The 20,380-nt window shown below is 45.2% G+C and overlaps 1 protein-coding gene across 2 annotated transcripts in view; it reads left to right on the top strand.

Annotated features, from left to right (window-relative positions):
- The first annotated feature begins 4,343 nt into the window (after positions 1 to 4,343).
- LOC106577425 (DNA-directed RNA polymerase III subunit RPC1) overlaps positions 4,344 to 20,380 on the top strand; it is a 57,872-nt gene continuing 41,835 nt past the window's right edge. For both annotated transcript variants that reach the window (XM_045701098.1, XM_045701097.1), the window contains exons 1-12: positions 4,344 to 4,620; positions 5,143 to 5,278; positions 5,605 to 5,742; positions 9,742 to 9,913; positions 10,089 to 10,243; positions 10,607 to 10,846; positions 11,298 to 11,460; positions 11,774 to 11,910; positions 13,067 to 13,170; positions 14,677 to 14,818; positions 15,340 to 15,480; positions 18,087 to 18,156. In XM_045701098.1, coding sequence (XP_045557054.1) covers positions 4,577 to 4,620; positions 5,143 to 5,278; positions 5,605 to 5,742; positions 9,742 to 9,913; positions 10,089 to 10,243; positions 10,607 to 10,846; positions 11,298 to 11,460; positions 11,774 to 11,910; positions 13,067 to 13,170; positions 14,677 to 14,818; positions 15,340 to 15,480; positions 18,087 to 18,156 — 1,642 coding nt within the window. In that variant the 5' untranslated portion in view covers positions 4,344 to 4,576. The remainder of the gene's footprint in view (positions 4,621 to 5,142; positions 5,279 to 5,604; positions 5,743 to 9,741; positions 9,914 to 10,088; positions 10,244 to 10,606; positions 10,847 to 11,297; positions 11,461 to 11,773; positions 11,911 to 13,066; positions 13,171 to 14,676; positions 14,819 to 15,339; positions 15,481 to 18,086; positions 18,157 to 20,380) is intronic.

Below are 20,380 nucleotides of genomic sequence, written 5' to 3'. Positions count from 1 at the left end.
CATGTTCAGCGTCAAAAATACATTCAGCTTCCACAGCAATCTTTAAGGTAATTTGGCATTGCTTCATTGCTTCATTGCTTTGTTGGCAGATCTACTGCTATTTGAGCCGTGCACCAGATGACGTTTACGAATAGGAAAGAGACTTATTCCTGATGTGGCTATTAAACGGACCAGTCAAATATCTGCTTCTTTTTGGACAGCTTTATTTGTAGACTTTCAAATGTAAAGACAACACAGATTGTAGAAAAACACAGTCAAAGACAAGAAAAGTAAAGTCCATAACAGAGAACATCAATAAAACTGGGAATCCCACACTCCCCTTCAGCTGCAGCTGTTGGAACATAAGCGTCTGGAGGAGCAAGGTGTGTGTGTGTGTGTGTGTGTGTGTGTGTGTGTGTGTGTGTGTGTGTGTGTGTGTGTGTGTGTGTGTGTGTGTGTGTGTGTGTGTGTCTACAATTATATTTCATACAGGTATGGTCATGCAAATAAGACCCCATTGAGTTGTTTGGCGGCCATATTAGAAGAAGTCTTCTGTGATTGCCTTGTATCTACAAATCTTTTAAAAACCTGTTCTAGCTGTGTGTATGTAATTTGGTGTTTCTATCACCAAAGTTACCATCCAAAAACGTAACTTCCAACATTCTCATGTCAATTGCACAATATGGGCTAATTTTAAACAATAGTTGAAGATGGTGCTGTCAAATTTGGTTGATATTATATACATTTGAAAGGTGATGTCATGACCTGTCAGAACAACTTGTCAAACAAAGTTTAAAATGTATCAGGGTTTCCTTTTTTTAAAGCAATTCATACAGGTAATTCTGATATGTACCCTAGATGTCAAAGGTCAAAGTTATGTTGACCTGAACATTCCTGAAAGTGTGTCTAGTGGTTAGCTGTGAATCTAAGCCTTTCAATTATATACTGTATGAGTATTGCGTATATGTGAGCAATAACTTTGTTTGTGATAGGGTAAAATACCTACCTTATCCTATGGGGAAAATTAATAGGATGGATGTCACGTCCTGATCCAAGTATGATGTCATTTTCTATAGTAGAGTAGGTCAGGGCGTGACAGGGGGTGGTTTTGTGTTTTTCTATGTTTTCTATTTCTATGCTTAAGTTCTAGTTTTTCTATTTCTATGTTGGGATTGTTTGGGTTGATCTCTAATTAGAGGCAGCTGATCCTCATTGCCTCTGATTAGAGATCATATTTAAGTAGGGGTTTTTCTTCCTGGGTTTTGTGGGTAGTTGTTTTCTGTTTAGTGTATTTCACCTGATGGAACTGTTGTCGGTTGTTTTGTTCTAGTGTCTTCATAATAAAAGTGAATATGAGCACTATACACGCTGCACCTTGGTCCCCTTTATACGACCCACGTTACAATGGAGGGATGAATGAAAGAGTGAAAACACAGAGAAAGCTACCATTGCTGCACTGCTATCACACATGTTACAACTCCAGGGACATAGAGCTTCAAGAAAATCACTGTGAGACATGGTCACCCCAAGTGAACCCTACGGCCCAAATGTGGGGGTCTGGCCCATGGACTATTTCTGGAAACGACAGCCTGCAGTACCCAGGTCGACCTTGAACCGCATGGCTTCAATGAGAGGGGGGCAGTCGTTCTCCCCTGATTTCGGCTGACTGTTTGGCTTTCATTCCAACCTTTCCCGCCACTGTGGATATATTTATAGCCCTCTCATAAAGTCTGAGGGCTCCGCTATGTGTCTGATATGCTGACAAAGCTATCTAGCCTCTAACTCATTGCAATTTGAACCCTCTGGTAAATGTGGATAAGTCTAATGTTACTGCATACATTAAATGCTTTTTTCCTAAACGGGTATAGACTTGTTATTGCTTGTGTATCAGATGGGGGATCTGTGAAACTCACTCCTCAGCCTGACGTGTCACCACTTGCGCTGCCAAATAGAAACATTAGCATTAACATTAACAATAAAGTTTAATGAACTTCATTCATCCCTGAGGGGCAATCATTTCTGGCAGGCATAGGATACAGTTAAAAGGCAATAAACATACACTTGAAGCAGTGGCGGTTCTAGACCATTTCAACAGGGGGGGCAAGCTGGGGCCAGTTGTACTGTTAGAGGGGCCAGTTACATTAGACGTTATTGTTGTCATATTGTTTTCTTCACTGCATTGCAGGCATTAGCAGGCAAAAGACCATGTTCATAATCATCATCGTTGCCACTGTCTAATAACGGATGTAAAAAAAAGAACGATAGCAAAAATTAGTTATGTAAAAATTACTTCATACTCCACATTTAGGGGGGCCACAAAGGGGTCCAAAATTGTTGTCACAGGGGCAGTCGAAGAGCGAAATGCCTCTAAAAGTGTCCAAAAAGTAAGGCCCTACTCATGAGCGGGTTCTAAATGGAACTCAAAAGGGTTTCCCTGTCACACCCTAATCTGTTTCACCTGACTTTGTGCTTGTCTTTCACCCCCCTCCAGGTGTTGCCCATCCTCCCCATTATCCCCTGTGTATTTATACCTGTGTTCTCTGTTTGTCTGTTGCCAGTTCGTTTTGTTTTGTGAAACCTACCAGCATTTGTTACTCTGCTCCTGCCTGTTCTTGCTCATGTTTTCTAGTCCTTCCTGGTTTTGACCGTTCTGCCTGCCCTGACCCTGATACTGCCTGACATTCTATACCTTGCCCCACCATTCTGGATTATTGACCCCTGTCTGCCTTTGACCTGTCGTATGCCTGCCCCTGTTTTTGAAATTAACTTTTGTTTCTTAGACACTGTGTGCGTCTGGGTCATACCTAAAACGTGATATTCCCCATAGGGACAAATGACAGAATCCTCTATTGGTTCTTCTTGAATAAGTTCTAAATAGCAGAATAGTTTCATCCCCGGAGTTCTTTGCAGTTGACTTTCAACGTCATTACCTGCTAAACAATGTTTTACTGTAATCTTTTAACGATCTCTGTCATACCCACAGACCTGCAGATGTAGCAGCAATCTCTGTCTTACCCACAGACCTGCTGGAGTAGCAGCAATCTCTGTCTTACCCACAGACCTGCTGGTGTAACAGCAAATATCTGTCTTACCCACAGACCTGCTGGTGTAAGAGCAAATGCTGGTCGCTAGCAAACAAGAGGTTGGGAGTTCAAATCCCTAAGTGAGGTTGCCTCCCAGGTAATCAAAATACAGCAGCATGCTATCCCTTACAGCAATAACACCTTGTGGTGACAGAATTGGGGTGAGCTGTTGTAACTTCACAAGGTTTATGCCCTATTCTGTGTTGAACTGTGATGTTATGCATTTCATAGACTCCTGTTATGTCTGCATCCTAACACAAGGCCATTGTGTTCTGGAACTGTTGCTTGGACAAAGACCTGTTGTGTAAACATTATGATTGCATTATCACCCCTCTTCTATATGAGGGACCTGAAACTATCTCCCCAAGGAGCTCCTTCCCTGACTCTGATCAGAGACAGGTCTACCTTGCAGCTGCGTGTATTAAAGATTCACTATTATACCTTAAATTAGTCTCTGTCTAAATCTTTGGATCGAGTTTTCCACAACAACCTTAATTCAGCTCTAAAAATACAGTAACTTGTTTTTTTGACAGTGTAATGAAGAACCCTCTGTTTCCTGGTCGACCTGGTTGGCGGATGGTTATAAAAATAACCATTATTAAAAAGGTTATTCGCAGCCCAAAAAAGTGTCCCCCTACAGGGACAAAATTAATAAAGAGGTTGACAATTGTGATACCATTTATTACAGCTCCTACCATTGCTAGTTCTGTTTTTTATTTTTTAAATGTAACCTAAAGTGGTAGATTTACTGCATGTAATAACAGGCTTAATACATAGTAGTGAACTTACTCTATTGGTAATTACGCTGGAACATAGAGCTTATTGTTATGTCATGTAAAGGACATGTTGCATTGTACACTTAAGTATGGGTGGTCCCCGCGGGACTCGAAACCATGACTTTTGGCATTCGCAAGCGCTATGTTCTACGGACTGAGCCACACAGGACTAAGTGGCTTTGGATAAAAGTGTTTGCTAAATGGCTTATATTATTGTATACTGTTTTAAGTTTTTCTTCCCCTTAAAACTACAACTCCCATGTGTCCCCTCTCCCGCACTAGAGGAGGTTAAAAAAAAGTCCATACGTCTAACATTATGAACTTTTCAGACAGATTTAGCCTATTCTACAAGGAACATTATCTGTTAATCCATGTAGCTACGAGGAGTGACATTAGTGGAAATGTATTTCTGCACCCGTTTCCTCAGTGTTTATGTAATAATGATTTAGCCCACTGGAGGGCACTTGCTGATGGATAACCTCCCTCTCGTTCATGGGGCGCTCTTCAACCGGATGTGTGCATGTCGTTGTCATATGAATTCATGGTTCACGTTGTATCTTATTGCCGTGGCAGCATTTCTAGCTACAACATGGGAATTGGGAACGACAAGTGACAGTGTCATGACTGTATATCAAGTTTAGTGTAAAACAACAGTGTAGAAAATAACAGTTTATGTGCGGGATCTTATCCTAGATCTGTATTTCTGCCGGAGGTTGGCGGGGGCAAACAGAAGTCACGATGGTGAAAGAGCAGTTTAGAGAGACTGATGTGGCCAAAAAAATGTAAGTATGTCCAGTTAGCGAGCTAGTTTGCTGCTAGCCATTAGCCATTAATATTTCCCCCAGCCCTCTAGCTATGAGTATTGTTCGTAAATAATTGCCTAAAGCAGCTTGCAATTTGTCACATGAGCTTGCTTTTCATAGCTAGCTAGCTTTTTGCAATTGCATCATTGATTGAACGGGGTCAGCAATGCTGGTAACACGTTTTAGAAAGCTAGCTAGTTAGCTACACAAACAATCACATCCCCACCTGGCTAATGTGGCAGGATATCGAACTCATCTTGCCATGACAACTGACACTCTTGCTAAGTACATGGTAAAGCATGACGAAGTAGCCTCAAGTAGACATCCAGAAAGGCAATGCTGACCATGCTTTACAAATGACTCCCAATTGACCCCTAAACTATAGCTTGTTATCATTGGCAGTTGTTGCTTGGGTAGGACCTATTTGCTAGTTGATCTACTAGCCAGTGTCTAATTTAACCCCTATGCTGAGTTGGCTATCTATTCCATTTATGTCAACAGAAGCCACATCTGTTTTGGGATGAAGTCGGCTGAGCAGATGAGACAGCAGGCTCATATCCAAGTGGTCAGTAAGAACCTGTACAGCCAGGACACCAGCCATACTCCTCTACCATACGGCGTACTGGATCATCGCATGGTAGGGCTGACACGTGTACATACACACACAGTACACACACCACCACCCATCACATTGTACACTACCGGTCAAAAGTCTTAGAACACATACTCATTCAAAGGTTTGTCTTTATTTTTACTATTATCTAAATTGTAGAATAATAGTGAAGACATCAACTTTGAAATAACACATGGAATCATGTAGTAACCAAAACAGTGTTAAACAAATCAAAATATATTTTATATTTGAGATTGTTCAAATAGCCACCCTTTGCCTTTATGACAGCTTTGCAAACTCTTGGCATTCTATATTGGTGGTTGTGACCCAACTGTCATGTTATATTCCAGGGCACCAGTGAGAAGGATCGTCCATGTGAGACGTGTGGGAAGAACCTGGCTGACTGTCTGGGACACTATGGATATCTGGATCTGGAGATGCCCTGTTTTCATGTGGGCTATTTCAAAGCCATCATTGGAATCCTACAGGCAAGTTCACTATAACAGTAACAGACAAAATAAAGGAAACACTTGAGTAAATAAGGAATACAAAGTAGGCTATATAGAAAGCAGGTGCTTCCAACACAGGTGTGGTTCCTGAGTTAATTAAGCAATTACCATCCCATCATGCTTAGGATCATGTGTACAAATGCTCAGTTGCCTATTATCTTGGCTACCATGGCTAGAAGAAGAGATCTCAGTGACTTTGAAAGAAGGGTCTCAAAGGAACATAGAGGGTTTAAAGGGTGTGTCTCAGTCACCAGATCTCAACCCAATTGAACACTTACGGAAGATTCTGGAGTGGCATCAGAGACAGCGTTTTCCTCCACCATCAACAAAATACCACATTATGGAATTTCTTGTAGAAGGGTGTCGCATCCCTCTAATAGAGTTCCAGACACTTGTAAAATCTATGCCAAGGAAAAGCTGTTCTGGCGGCTCATGGTCGCCCAACGCCCACTTTATGTTGATGTTTCCTTTATTTTGGCAGTTATTTGTATATATTTATCTTCTCTCTCTCTGTACAATGTAGCAAACTAAATATGACATTACTGTACTGCACACTGAGTAGCCTACATCACAACCTTGATCACCCTGATTAAATTATCATAGTTACTTCTTTGACTCTTTTGCTATGTGATTGTTGTTCAAGCTGACCCATTATAACATCATGTGATTGTTATTCAAGCTGGCCCGTTAGAACACCATGTGATTGTTATTCAAGCTGGCCCGTTAGAACACCATGTGATTGTTGTTCAAGCTGGCCCGTTAGAACACCATGTGATTGTTATTCAAGCTGGCCCATTAGAACATCATGTGATTGTTATTCAAGCTATCCCATTAGAACATCATGTGATTGTTTTTCAAGCTGGCCCATTAGAACATCATGTGATTGTTTTTCAAGCTGGCCCATTAGAACATCATGTGATTGTTATTCAAGCTGTCCCATTAGAACATCATGTGATTGTTTTTCAAGCTGGCCCATTAGAACATCATGTGATTGTTATCCAAGCTGGCCCGTTAGAACATCATGTGATTGTTATTCAAGCTGGCCCATTAGAACATCATGTGATTGTTATTCAAGCTGGCCCGTTAGAACACCATGTGATTGTTATTCAAGCTGGCCCATTAGAACATCATGTGATTGTTATTCAAGCTGGCCCATTAGAACATCATGTGATTGTTATTCAAGCTGGCCCATTAGAACACCATGTGATTGTTATTCAAGCTGGCCCATTAGAACATCATGTGATTGTTATTCAAGCTGGCCCGTTAGAACATCATGTGATTGTTATTCAAGCTGGCCCATTAGAACATCATGTGATTGTTATTCAAGCTGGCCCGTTAGAACATCATGTGATTGTTATTCAAGCTGGCCCGTTAGAACATCATGTGATTGTTATTCAAGCTGGCCCGTTAGAACATCATGTGATTGTTATTCAAGCTGGCCCGTTAGAACATCATGTGATTGTTATTCAAGCTGACCCATTATAATATCATGTGATTGTTATTCAAGCTGGCCCATTAGAACATCATGTGATTGTTATTCAAGCTGGCCCGTTAGAACATCATGTGATTGTTATTCAAGCTGGCCCATTAGAACATCATGTGATTGTTATTCAAGCTGGCCCATTAGAACATCATGTGATTGTTATTCAAGCTGGCCCGTTAGAACATCATGTGATTGTTATTCAAGCTGGCCCATTAGAACATCATGTGATTGTTATTCAAGCTGGCCCGTTAGAACATCATGTGATTGTTATTCAAGCTGGCCCATTAGAACATCATGTGATTGTTATTCAAGCTGGCCCGTTAGAACATCATGTGATTGTTATTCAAGCTGGCCCATTAGAACATCATGTGATTGTTATTCAAGCTATCCCATTAGAACATCATGTGATTGTTATTCAAGCTGGCCCATTAGAACATCATGTGATTGTTATTCAAGCTGGTGCATTAGAACATTTATATTTATTTTTGATTTATTTCACCTTTATTTAACCAGGTAGGCCAGTTTAGAACAAGTTCTCATTTACAACTGCGACCTGGCCAAGATAAAGCAAAGCAGTACGACAAAAACAACAACACAGAGTTACACATAAACAAATGTACAGTCAATAACACAATAGAAAAGAAAAATTTAAAAATCTATGTTCAGTGTGTGCAAATCAACAAGGTAATACAGTACGGGGAGTGCTGCTCAGCGTGAGGTAATACAGTAGGGGGAGTGCTGCTCAGCGTGAGGTAATACAGTAGGGGGAGTGCTGCTCAGCGTGAGGTAATACAGTAGGGGGAGTGCTGCTCAGCGTGAGGTAATACAGTAGGGGGAGTGCTGCTCAGCGTGAGGTAATACAGTAGGGGGAGTGCTGCTCAGCGTGAGGTAATACAGTAGGGGGAGTGCTGCTCAGCGTGAGGTAATACAGTAGGGGGAGTGCTGCTCAGCATGAGGTAATACAGTAGGGGGAGTGCTGCTCAGCGTGAGGTAATACAGTAGGGGGAGTGCTGCTCAGCGTGAGGTAATACAGTAGGGGAGTGCTGCTCAGCATGAGGTAATACAGTAGGGGGAGTGCTGCTCAGCGTGAGGTAATACAGTAGGGGGAGTGCTGCTCAGCGTGAGGTAATACAGTAGGGGGAGTGCTGCTCAGCGTGAGGTAATACAGTAGGGGGAGTGCTTCTCAAATGTAATTTTTTATGTGTTCTCCACACTCTCGTCCTCACAAGAACATACTCAAGAGAATGGCTTTGGAGCATGAGAGTGTGGAGCACAGTAGTATGCATATAGAGAAACACCCAATGTGATTGTTGTTCCATTATAACATCATGTGATTGTTGTTCATGTTGTTCCATTATAACTGTTATTGTTGTTCAAATTGGCCCATTATGACATCATGTTGTTGTTGTTGTTGTTCAGATTGGCCCATTATGACATCATGTTGTTGTTGTTCAAATTGGCCCATTATGACACCATGTTGTTGTTCAAATTGGCCCATTATGACATCATGTTGTTGTTGTTCAAATTGGCCCATTATAACATCATGTTGTTGTTGTTCAAATTGGCCCATTATGACATCATGTGATTGTTGATCATGTTGTTCCATTATAACATCATGTTATTGTTGATCATGTTGTTCCATTATAACTATGTTGTTGTTGATCATGTTGTCCCATTATAACTAGTGTTGTTGTTGATCATGTTGTTCCATTATAACATATGTTATTGTTGATCATGTTGTTCCATTATAACATATGTTATTGTTGATCATGTTGTTCCATTATAACTATGTTATTGTTGATCATGTTGTTCCATTATAACTATGTTATTGTTGATCATGTTGTCCCATTATAACATCATGTTGTTGTTGATCATGTTGTCCCATTATAACTATGTTATTGTTGATCATGTTGTTCCATTATAACTATGTTATTGTTGATCATATTGGTCCATTATAACTATGTTATTGTTGATCATGTTGTCCCATTATAACTATGTTATTGTTGATCATGTTGTTCCATTATAACTATGTTATTGTTGATCATGTTGTTCCATTATAACTATGTTATTGTTGATCATGTTGTTCCATTATAACTATGTTATTGTTGATCATGTTGTTCCATTATAACTATGTTATTGTTGATCATGTTGTTCCATTATAACTATGTTATTGTTGATCATGTTGTTCCATTATAACTATGTTATTGTTGATCATGTTGTTCCATTATAACTATGTTATTGTTGATCATGTTGTTCCATTATAACTATGTTATTGTTGATCATGTTGTTCCATTATAACTATGTGATTGTTGATCATGTTGTTCCATTATAACATCATGTTATTGTTGATCATGTTGTTCCATTATAACTATGTTATTGTTGTTCAAATTAGCCCACTATAACATGTTGTTGTTGTTCAAATTAGCCCATTATGACATGTTATTGTTGTTCAAATTGTTCCATTATGACATCATGTGATTGTGGTATCCCTCCAGATGATCTGTAAGACGTGTTCTCACATCATGCTGACTAAAGAGGAGAAACTACAGTTTATGGATGTGTTGAAGAGGCCAGGCCTAGCGTACCTCCAGAAACGAGGAATGAAGAAGAAGATATCCGACAAATGCCGCAAAAGGACAATGTGTCTCAATTGCTCCACGTTAAATGGTAGGGTATCAACAATATCTTAGTCTTTGACTGTTTACGGTTCAATTTTGGCATTTGGGCTTAAATACATATTATTAAGTTATATTTGAATTGAGTTGAATTTAGTTGAGTTGAAAGCATAGCCCAAGTGGTGGTTGGTGTGACTGATAATGTCTTTGTTCTTGCCATTTAACAGGACCAGTGAAGAAGTGTGGCTTGCTAAAGATCCTCCACGAGAAATACAAGACAACCAAGAAAGTGGTGGACACTGTAGTATCAGACTTTCTCAACTCATTCGATATCGCAATAGAACACAACAAAGAAGTGGAGGGCTTGCTTAACAGGGCTCAGGTGAGTCACGTTGAAGGCAACTTTTAACAGTTTACATGTCTACTTTGTAGAGGTCATGTGAGGTTAATGGTTTGTTTTGTATGTTTTTCACTTAGCAGTGACTCACAGTACAGAGTTCATACAGGGTTAGTATATGGGATCCTTGTTGGAATTGAACCCACAACCCTGGTATTACTAGAGCAACACTCTTCTTACCAACTGGATCACACAGGTTTTAAATGCTGACCGATCATGTCTTTCACCCCGACGGAGAACCTGAGTCCTCTAGTGGTACTGAACCTCTTCAAAATGTCTGTCTGAATCCGGGAAACTGGCCCTTCTGGTTTTAAATGCTGACTGACCTTCATGCCCTGTGGTTTCCAGGAGAACCTGAGTCCTCTGGTGGTGTTGAACCTGTTCAGGAGGATTCCAGCGGAGGACATTCCCCTGCTCCTGATGAACCCTGAGGCAGGTAAGCCTGCAGACCTCATCCTCACCCGTCTGCTGGTACCCCCACTCTGCATCCGCCCCTCTGTCATCTCAGACCTCAAGTCAGGTACTAACGAGGATGACCTCACCATGAAGCTCACAGAGATCATCTTCCTCAATGATGTCATCAAGAAGGTGGGTAAATCACATTTACATTTTAGTAATGTATGATGTCATAGAGAAGGTGGGCATCATGGGATTGGGACAGTAGCAGAAGTGTCAATGAATTTGTGATTAATCGGCCCGGGAGTTTTTCCATGAACTGACCAGGAAAACCTCTGGGCCCCAGTAGGCTATTACTAACTAGTTGGTCAGCTGAGGAAAACCTCTGGGCCCCAGTAGGCTATTAGTAACTAGTTGGTCAACTAAGGAAAACCTCTGGGCCCCAGTAGGCTATTACTAACTAGTTGGTCAGCTAAGGAAAACCTCTGGGCCTTTTTATGAAAGCAATAACACAAGACAGAAAGAAGTTACAATTTCCAATTCACATTAGACAATAAGGTGGTTTGATGTTGTTGTTATTGTTGTCTAATGAATGTTGAGTGATGAATGAGTTGTTCTGCCTGCCTCCCATGCCGTCCCACAGCACCGTATGTCAGGGGCCAAGACCCAGATGATCATGGAGGACTGGGACTTCCTCCAGCTGCAATGTGCTCTCTACATCAACAGTGAGCTCTCTGGCATCCCCCTCAACATGGCCCCTAAGAAGTGGACCAGAGGCTTCGTTCAGAGACTCAAGGGCAAACAAGGTCTCGCTCATATAAATAGTGATTTCTAATTATTTAATAGTTACCTGTTGTCTATTCTGATGTCTAGTTCTGTGGTCACTCTCACCATCGTCTTTATTGATAGTTGACACTGAATTCATGTGAATGTCATGTCTTTTGTCATAAACAATTTAGTTTATTTACACAGCTGACTCAGAAACAGGAAGTATCCTAGTTGGTTGTAGAGCCATTTAATCACAAATTATAGAGTGGAATGTTATTCTCCACTGCTGCCTTTGGATTGATAAGAATTTGGAGACACTCAGTTATTGATGGTTCGTGGTGTCTCTCTCAGGGCGATTCCGTGGAAACCTCTCGGGGAAGAGAGTGGATTTCTCTGGGAGAACGGTCATCTCTCCGGACCCCAACCTGCGGATCGATGAGGTGGCTGTCCCTGTGCACGTAGCCAAAATCCTGACCTACCCAGAGAAGGTAAGAATCTTATTGTCCACACTTTAACTACAACTTATAAAGGCTTTATAGGAATTAGGGCTTTCCACGTTAAAGCGCAAACCTTTTTAATGCTGTTAATTTCTTTGACGTTTTTAATCGCTTCTCCATTTCTTTACCCCGCGCGACCCATTTTAAGCGCACGTGTTTCAGCGAGGACCCTTTTAAGCGCAACACACAACACACTCTATGCTGTGTACTGTCACTGTGCACTCGGTCTCAGTAGCGCTGTCTGTCTCCATTGTGGTGCGCTATGCACACAGCTTTGAGAAACAGTTCTGAAGGCAACCGTACAGATACTTCTACCATAAACATGTTCCCAGGCATTTCTTTAGAGGACGGCAAAAAAACATGAATTTGGACAGAAGTAGCGAACTAGTTATGCTAACGTTAGCTAGCTAGACAAAATATTGTTTACAATGCCATGGCTGAATGCCTCTTGATTCATCGAACTTCCCACAATGATTTTAATCAGAACAGGACATCCATTCCATATAACTACTGTTTCTGTTGTAGTTCACAGGTCAAAATACTTAATGATCCCAATTGTAGTAGCAGCAGCTTGCGACTAGTTCATGATGAAGACCATGGATCAGTTCAGCTTCAATATTATTGATAAGAGGGAGTAGGCCTCCTGAACCTTTGGGATCATGAATAGCTTGTATGTTACAGCGATGTTTGTGTTGTTTATGGTGAAAATGCCTTTAAAACATTTTGATCCAGACTATTTTGGGTTTAATAGTAACTCAATGTTCTGCTTTTTAATGAAAAATGTGTTGAAGTCCAAATTGGAGCAAATTCTAACATTGCAATGAATCGCGATTTAACTAATTCCATTAACTCTATTGAATTATTTTAATCGTTTGACTGCCTTAATAAGAATACATCAGTAGTTTATTTTATTTATTTATTTATTTCACCTTTATTTAACCAGGTAGGCAAGTTGAGAACAAGTTCTCATTTACAATTGCGACCTGGCAATTTATAAGCACTACATAGATGCTTCACAAATCAGGATGGATCACAAGGAAGTTTGAGTGCCTTTTCCAGCTGTCTTTACCATTGAGAAGTAACATGCACAGTGTCACTTCACTGTCCTGTTGTATGACCTGTGACCTCTAACTTGTTGTGCCCCAAGGTGAACAAGGCCAACTTGGAGATGCTGAGGAAGCTGGTGCGTAGCGGTCCTGAGGTCCACCCTGGAGCCAACTTCATCCAGCAACGACACACGCAGATGAAGAGGTCAGGACAGTTCTATTGGACATGTTTAGTCAGTTAAAAAGCATGAGCTGATCCACACCCCAAAATGTTGGAGGCACTACATGCTAAAACGTTGGTGAGGTTTACCCATTCACTTATTAGAAAGATATATACAGTATCTTTCTTTCTTTTAAGACATTTTAGTTGTTTTAAAGGGATACTTTATCTTGTGGCTCTTTAGCTACTTCCTCAGTCAGATGAGCTCGTTGGGACCATTTTAATGTCTATTTACTGGGACACCAGTTCATCTGACTCTGGGTAGGTAGATAAAGGGCCTCATTGTCCTGAAGTATCCCCTTTTTAATAGATGCTCTTATCCAGTGTCAACTAAATTAGCTAAAACAACCACATTATCACAATCATTTGGTTGTTGGTTGGGTCCGCCATCCTTTTGGTTATAGGCCTACCACTAAACTGAAACTGTGGTTAGGGAAAGGGGGAAAGGGGGATACCTAGTCAGTTGTACAACTGAATGCCTTCAACTAAAATGTGTCATCCTTATTTAACCCAACCCATCTGAATCAGAGAGGTGCAGGAGTCATTTAACCCAACCCCTCTGAATCAGAGAGGTGCAGGAGTCATTTAACCCCTCTGAATCAGAGAGGTGCAAGAGTCATTTAACCCAACCCATCTGAATCAGAGAGGTGCAGGAGTCATTTAACCCAACCCCTCTGAATCAGAGAGGTGCAGGAGTCATTTAACCCAACCCATCTGAATCAGAGAGGTGCAGGAGTCATTTAACCCAACCCATCTGAATCAGAGAGGTGCAGGAGTCATTTAACCCAACCCCTCTGAATCAGAGAGGTGCAGGAGTCATTTAACCCAACCCATCTGAATCAGAGAGGTGCAGGAGTCATTTAACCCAACCCCTCTGAATCAGAGAGGTGCAGGAGTCATTTAACCCAACCCCTCTGAATCAGAGAGGTGCAGGAGTCATTTAACCCAACCCCTCTGAATCAGAGAGGTGCAGTGGGTCTGCCTTAATCGACATCCACGTCTTCGGCGCCCGGGGAATAGTGGGTTAACTGCCTTACTCAGGGGCAGAACGACAGATTTGTACCTTGTGAGCTCGGGGATTTGATCTATCAACCTTTCGGTTACTGGCCCAATGCTCTACACTAGGCTACCTGCCGCCCCTGCCGGTTACAGGCCTACCACTAAACTGAAACGGTGGTTACAGGCCTACCACTAAACTGAAACGGTGGTTACAGGCCTACCACTAAACTGAAACTGTGGTTACAGGCCTACCACTAAACTGAAACTGTGGTTACAGGCCTACCACTAAACTGAAACTGTGGTTACAGGCCTACCACTAAACTGAAACTGTGGTTAAAGGCCTACCACTAAACTGAAACTGTGGTTACAGGCCTACCACTAAACTGAAACTGTGGTTACAGGCCTACCACTAAACTGAAACTTTGTATGAAACCACATGTTTAGGTGTATGTTCTAAGAGTATTCCCTGTGTGTGTGTGTGTGTGTCTCCAGGTTTCTGAAGTACGGGAACCGAGAGAAGATGGCCCAGGAGCTGAGGTTTGGAGACGTGGTGGAGAGACACATGATCGATGGAGACATCGTCCTCTTCAACCGACAGCCCTCTCTACACAAACTCAGCATCATGGCTCATATTGTGAGTGCTCTGTCTCTCTCCACATCACACACCCGTCCTTCACTTCGGCTCTCAGTCTGGAAACTCCATGTCAACGTGTAGGCAGGAAGAGAACCTCCCTGTTACAAGTTGGGGATTTTGTGTGATGTATATTGGGGTTGTCTGTTTTATAGCTGCCTTGTCGTGTAGCTGTTACTGTTTTAGAGCTGCCTTGTCGTGTAGCTGTTACTGTTTTATAGCTGCCTTGTCGTGTAGCTGTTACTGTTTTAGAGCTGCCTTGTCGTGTAGCTGTTACTGTTTTAGAGCTGCCTTGTCGTGTAGCTGTTACTGTTTTAGAGCTGCCTTGTCGTGTAGCTCTTACTGTTTTAGAGCTGCCTTGTCGTGTAGCTGTTACTGTTTTAGAGCTGCCTTGTCGTGTAGCTGTTACTGTTTTAGAGCTGCCTTGTCGTGTAGCTGTTACTGTTTTAGATGTATCAAGATAAGTCTATTTCAGGCAGATCTCAATGAAATCATTATTGTATTCATCTTTGTCTGTCCTAAAGGCCAAAGTGAAGCCTCACAGAACGTTCCGGTTCAACGAGTGTGTGTGCACGCCGTACAACGCTGACTTTGACGGGGACGAGATGAACCTTCACCTTCCCCAGACAGAGGAGGCCAAGGCTGAAGCCCTGGTTCTGATGGGGGTTAGTGTCACCTGCCCTGCTTCACCTTTAGACTCCTGCAGCACACCTCACACCCCTACACGCTGTACAGCCCCCCTACACGCTGTACAGCCCCCCTACACGCTGTACAGCCCCCCCTACACGCTGTGCAGCCCCCCTACACGCTGTGCAGCCCCCCTACACGCTGTGCAGCCCCCCTACACGCTGTGCAGCCCCCCTACACGCTGTACAGCCCCCCTACACGCTGTGCAGCCCCCCTACACGCTGTGCAGCCCCCCTACACGCTGTGCAGCCCCCCTACACGGTGGGCAGCCCCCTAAACCGCCCCCCTACACCCCTGAACCGCCCCGCGGTCCACCCCTGAACCGCCCGCGGTCCACCCCTACACCGCCCCGCGGTCCACCCCTACACCGCCCGCCGTCCACCCCTACACCGCCCCGCCGTCCACCCCTACACCGCCCGCAGTCCACCCCTACACCGCGCCGCAGTCCACCCCTACTATGCCCCATAGTCCACCCCTACACCGCCCGCAGTCCACCCCTACACCGCCCCGCAGTCCACCCCTACACCGCCCCGCAGTCCACCCCTACACCGCCCCGCAGTCCACCCCTACTACAGCCCGCAGTCCACCCCTACTACAGCCCGCAGTCCACCCCTACTACGCCCCATAGTCCACCCCTACACCGCCCCGCGGTCCACCCCTACTACGCCCCATAGTCCACCCCTACACCGCCCCGCGGTCCACCCCTACACCGCCCCGCGAGTCCACCCCTACACCGCCCCGCAGTCCACCCCTACTTCACCGCCCGCAGTCCACCCCTACTATGCCCCGTAGTCCACCCCTACACCGCCCCGCAGTCCACCCCTACACCGCCCGCAGTCCACCCCGTACTACGCCCCATAGTCCACCCCTACACCGCCCGCAGTCCACCCCTACACCGCCCGCGTCCACCCTACACCGCCCCGCAGTCCACCCCTACACCGCCCGCAGTCCACCCCTACAGCGCCCGCAGTCCGCCCCTACACCGCCCGCAGTCCACCCCTACACCGCCCGCAGTCCACCCCTACACCGCCCCGCAGTCCACCCCTACACCGCCCGCAGTTCACCCCTACACCGCCCCGCAGTCCACCCCTACTACGCCCCGCAGTCCACCCGTACTACGCCCCATAGTCCACCCCTACACCGCCCGCAGTCCACCCCTACACCGCCCCTACACCGCCCCGCAGTCCACCCCTACACCGCCCGTCCACCCCTACACCGCCCGCAGTCCACCCTACACCGCCCGCAGTCACCCCTACACCGCCCGCAGTCCACCCCTACTACGCCCCATAGTCCACCCCTACACCGCCCCGCAGTCCACCCCTACACCACCCCTACACGCCCGCAGTCCACCCCTACACCGCCCGCAGTCCACCCCTACACCGCCGACCCCTACACCGCCCGCAGTCCACCCCTACACCGCCCGCAGTCCACCCCTACACCGCCCGCAGTCACCCCTACACCGCCCCTACACCGCCCGCAGTCCACCCCTACTACGCCCGCAGTCCACCCCTACTACGCCCCATAGTCCACCCCTACACCGCCCCGCAGTCCACCCCTACACCGCCCCTACACCGCCCCTACACCGCCCCGCAGTCCACCCCTACACCGCCCGCAGTCCACCCCTACACCGCCCGCAGTCCACCCCTACACCGCCCGCAGTCCACCCCTACACCGCCCGCAGTCCACCCGCTACTACGCCCCATAGTCCACCCCTACACCGCCCGCAGTCCACCCCTACACCCGCCTACACCGCCCCGCAGTCCACCCCTACACCGCCCCGCAGTCCACCCCTACACCGCCCGCAGTCCACCCCTACACCGCCCGCAGTCCACCCCTACACCGCCCCGCAGTCCACCCCTACACCGCCCGCAGTCCACCCGTACTACGCCCCATAGTCCACCCCTACACCGCCCGCAGTCCACCCCTACACCGCCCGCAGTCACCCCTACACCGCCCCGCAGTCCACCCCTACACCGCCCGCAGTCCACCCCTACACCGCCCCGCAGTCCACCCCTCCACCGCCCCGCAGTCCACCCCTACACCGCCCCTACACCGCCCGCAGTCCACCCCTACTACGCCCCGCAGTCCACCCCTACAACGCCCACAGTCCACCCCTACACCGCCCGCAGTCCACCCCTACACCGCCCCGCAGTCCACCCCTACACCGCCCCGCAGTCCACCCCTACACCGCCCCGCAGTCCACCCCTACACCGCCCCGCAGTCCACCCCCTACACCGCCCCTACACCGCCCCGCAGTCCACCCCTACTACGCCCCGCAGTCCACCCCTACTACGCCCCATAGTCCACCCCTACACCGCCCGCGACTACACCGCCCGCAGTCCACCCCTACACCGCCCGCAGTCCACCCCTACACCGCCCGCAGTCCACCCCTACACCGCCCGCAGTCCACCCCTACACCGCCCCGCAGTCCACCCCTACAACACCCCACAGTCCACCCCTACACTTCTCCTCTCTGTCACTGAGTCTTTCAAAGCCCAGGTTTAAACTACAACCTGTACAGCCGAGGGTCTAATTTCACACTGAACGATCCTTTTCTCATTTCTCTTGGTCTCTTTCCCTCCAGACCAAAGCCAACCTGGTGACCCCCAGAAACGGAGAGCCTCTGATTGCTGCTATTCAAGACTTTCTGACAGGTCAGCCATTGTGTTACAGCAATAGCCAATCATTGTTTGTCGCAGCAAGGCCTGACAGCCAATCAAATGGCTAATTTGTCAGATGATTGAGGGCTTTGACCCCTGTATTAGTGAGTGTCTCAAACTGCTGGTTGTTAAGTGGAGAAAAGAGAAAGGTTTTGACTTGGTGATCATGTGTTCAACATGATGGAAAACGTCTCCCTGGAGCGCTCCCATCTGTTCATTGCATTTGATCGTCACTTACCTCTTGTTAAGTCAACACCTTGATGGGATTCTTCATACTGACTTTATTATCCACTATGGTTTGACATTTGAAACTGAATTCAGGAAGATGGGCTTATGTCAAATCTTTTTTTTATACATTTTATAAAAGTACAGTCCCAGAGCTTTGAAATGGTATATTATGAAACATGGGAAAGTTATGCTTCTTTGAGGTTTGATAAACTTGTTATCCCAATATGGAGATAATGAGGAGAAAAATGGCCTTGAATGGTTTTCCCCTTTTCTAGAGACACTTGTTTCTTTACGTCCATTCAGCATCGTTCGCACCCTCTTAAGCCTTAGTCCCACACATTTATTTAACAATTCACATGTAAATTCACGAGTCAGCATGGCATTGTCCTCCAGAAAGTAGTCTCTCTTTCAGTGGCGGTAGTGACGTTTAACATGAGAGAGGGCGACTTTTATTTTTAATGACCATGGCCTTATTTCTCTTACAGCGTATTGGATGACTGTCATTCATATTCCATTCACCCAGCTCTATGTAACAGCGATAGGTTTAGGCTACTACACGATACTCAAATGTTCCCTGTTCCCATCATGAGGTTGCTACAACCTAGCCTGTGGATGAAAGTTTACAACGTAGGTGCACAGGTTGAGAGAAATTAGACTAATCAAGGTGACAGACATTGACGCATTCAATAACGTCTTGCACACTCTTGCCTGCATCTAGCTGACCTAGTGTGTAATCATTACTCCAACAGTTGCAAACAAGAGTTTCTATTGGACAAATTAAATTATGGTAATCATTTTCGTTCCGCTTGCTTCCGTTTTAAGAATTGGTTTTCAACAGAATCAATGGAATGAATACACCCCTGATCACACGCAAACACAGTTCATTTTCATAGCCGCCACATACAAACAGCATGAACATTTTGCTCGTTGTATAATTCCTTCTTGCATCTGTGCGCTCTCCTCCTCTCATCTTTTCCCTTCGCTTGTGGACTTCAGTGCCCAACACATCCGCTGACTGTGACCAGGCGAAAAACCTTTCCAAGCCAAACCTTCATGTCGTAGCCGCTAACTGCTACACACAGCCTACATCGTTGTCAACATATTAGCTAACGATGTTAGTAATGTCATAGTCAACATTGCTGCTAGAACTAACAAGGTTGGTAAACCCGCTAAAATCATGCAGTGCAGTCAGCAAGCAGTTTAGCAGTAACACTGGTGGGCCCCGGTGGCAATAAATTTAATAAAACCAAAAGCTTACCTTGACTTGAAAGAGTTGCAGTGTTGAACTGTCATAGCCAGCTGGCTAACATAGCATCCCTCTCTGTTTGAGGAGGCTAAACTAGCTAGCTGCATTCGCTAGCTAAGTGAAAGTGGAAAAAAATACAACTAAATATCTCTCTCTCTCTATTGCTTCCCCTTCATTAACTAAATTAATTTGTTCAAACTTTTGTCTTTCTCTCTGAGTCAACTACTCACCACATTTTATACTCTGGAGTGCTACCAAGCTGTAGCTTATCCTTTCAGTACTAGATGAATTATCTGATCCTTTGATTGGGTGGACAACATGTTAAGTCCATGCTGCATAAGTTCTGATAGGTTAAAGGACGTCCTCCAGAAGTTGTCACAATTACTGTGTAAGTCTATGGAAGGGGGTGAGGCCTACCAGCCTCCTAGGTTTTGTATTGAAGTCAATGTATCCAGAGGAGGACGGAAGCTAGCTGTCCTCCGGCTACACCATGGTGCTACCTTACAAAGTGCTGTTGAGGCTACTGTAGACCATCGCAAAACAGTGTATTTTAAACAATTATTTGGTGTCGTGAATATATTAAGGTATAGTTTCATCTAAGAAGGACAACTTTTTTAAAAATTCACTGAGGCTCCACTGCTCTCTATTATCCCCCCTCCATTATCAGCCAATCATGGAGCCTGTCTTTCTCCCTATAGAGCTCAGTGCTTTCTCCTTGGCTAAACTAGGCTCTTAATTTAACAT

The sequence above is a fragment of the Salmo salar genome, chromosome ssa18 (genome assembly GCF_905237065.1).
Source record: "Salmo salar chromosome ssa18, Ssal_v3.1, whole genome shotgun sequence".
Classification (NCBI taxonomy): Eukaryota; Metazoa; Chordata; class Actinopteri; order Salmoniformes; family Salmonidae; genus Salmo; species Salmo salar.
Note: the sequence above shows the minus strand (reverse complement) of the source record. Positions and strands in the feature narration are given on the sequence as shown.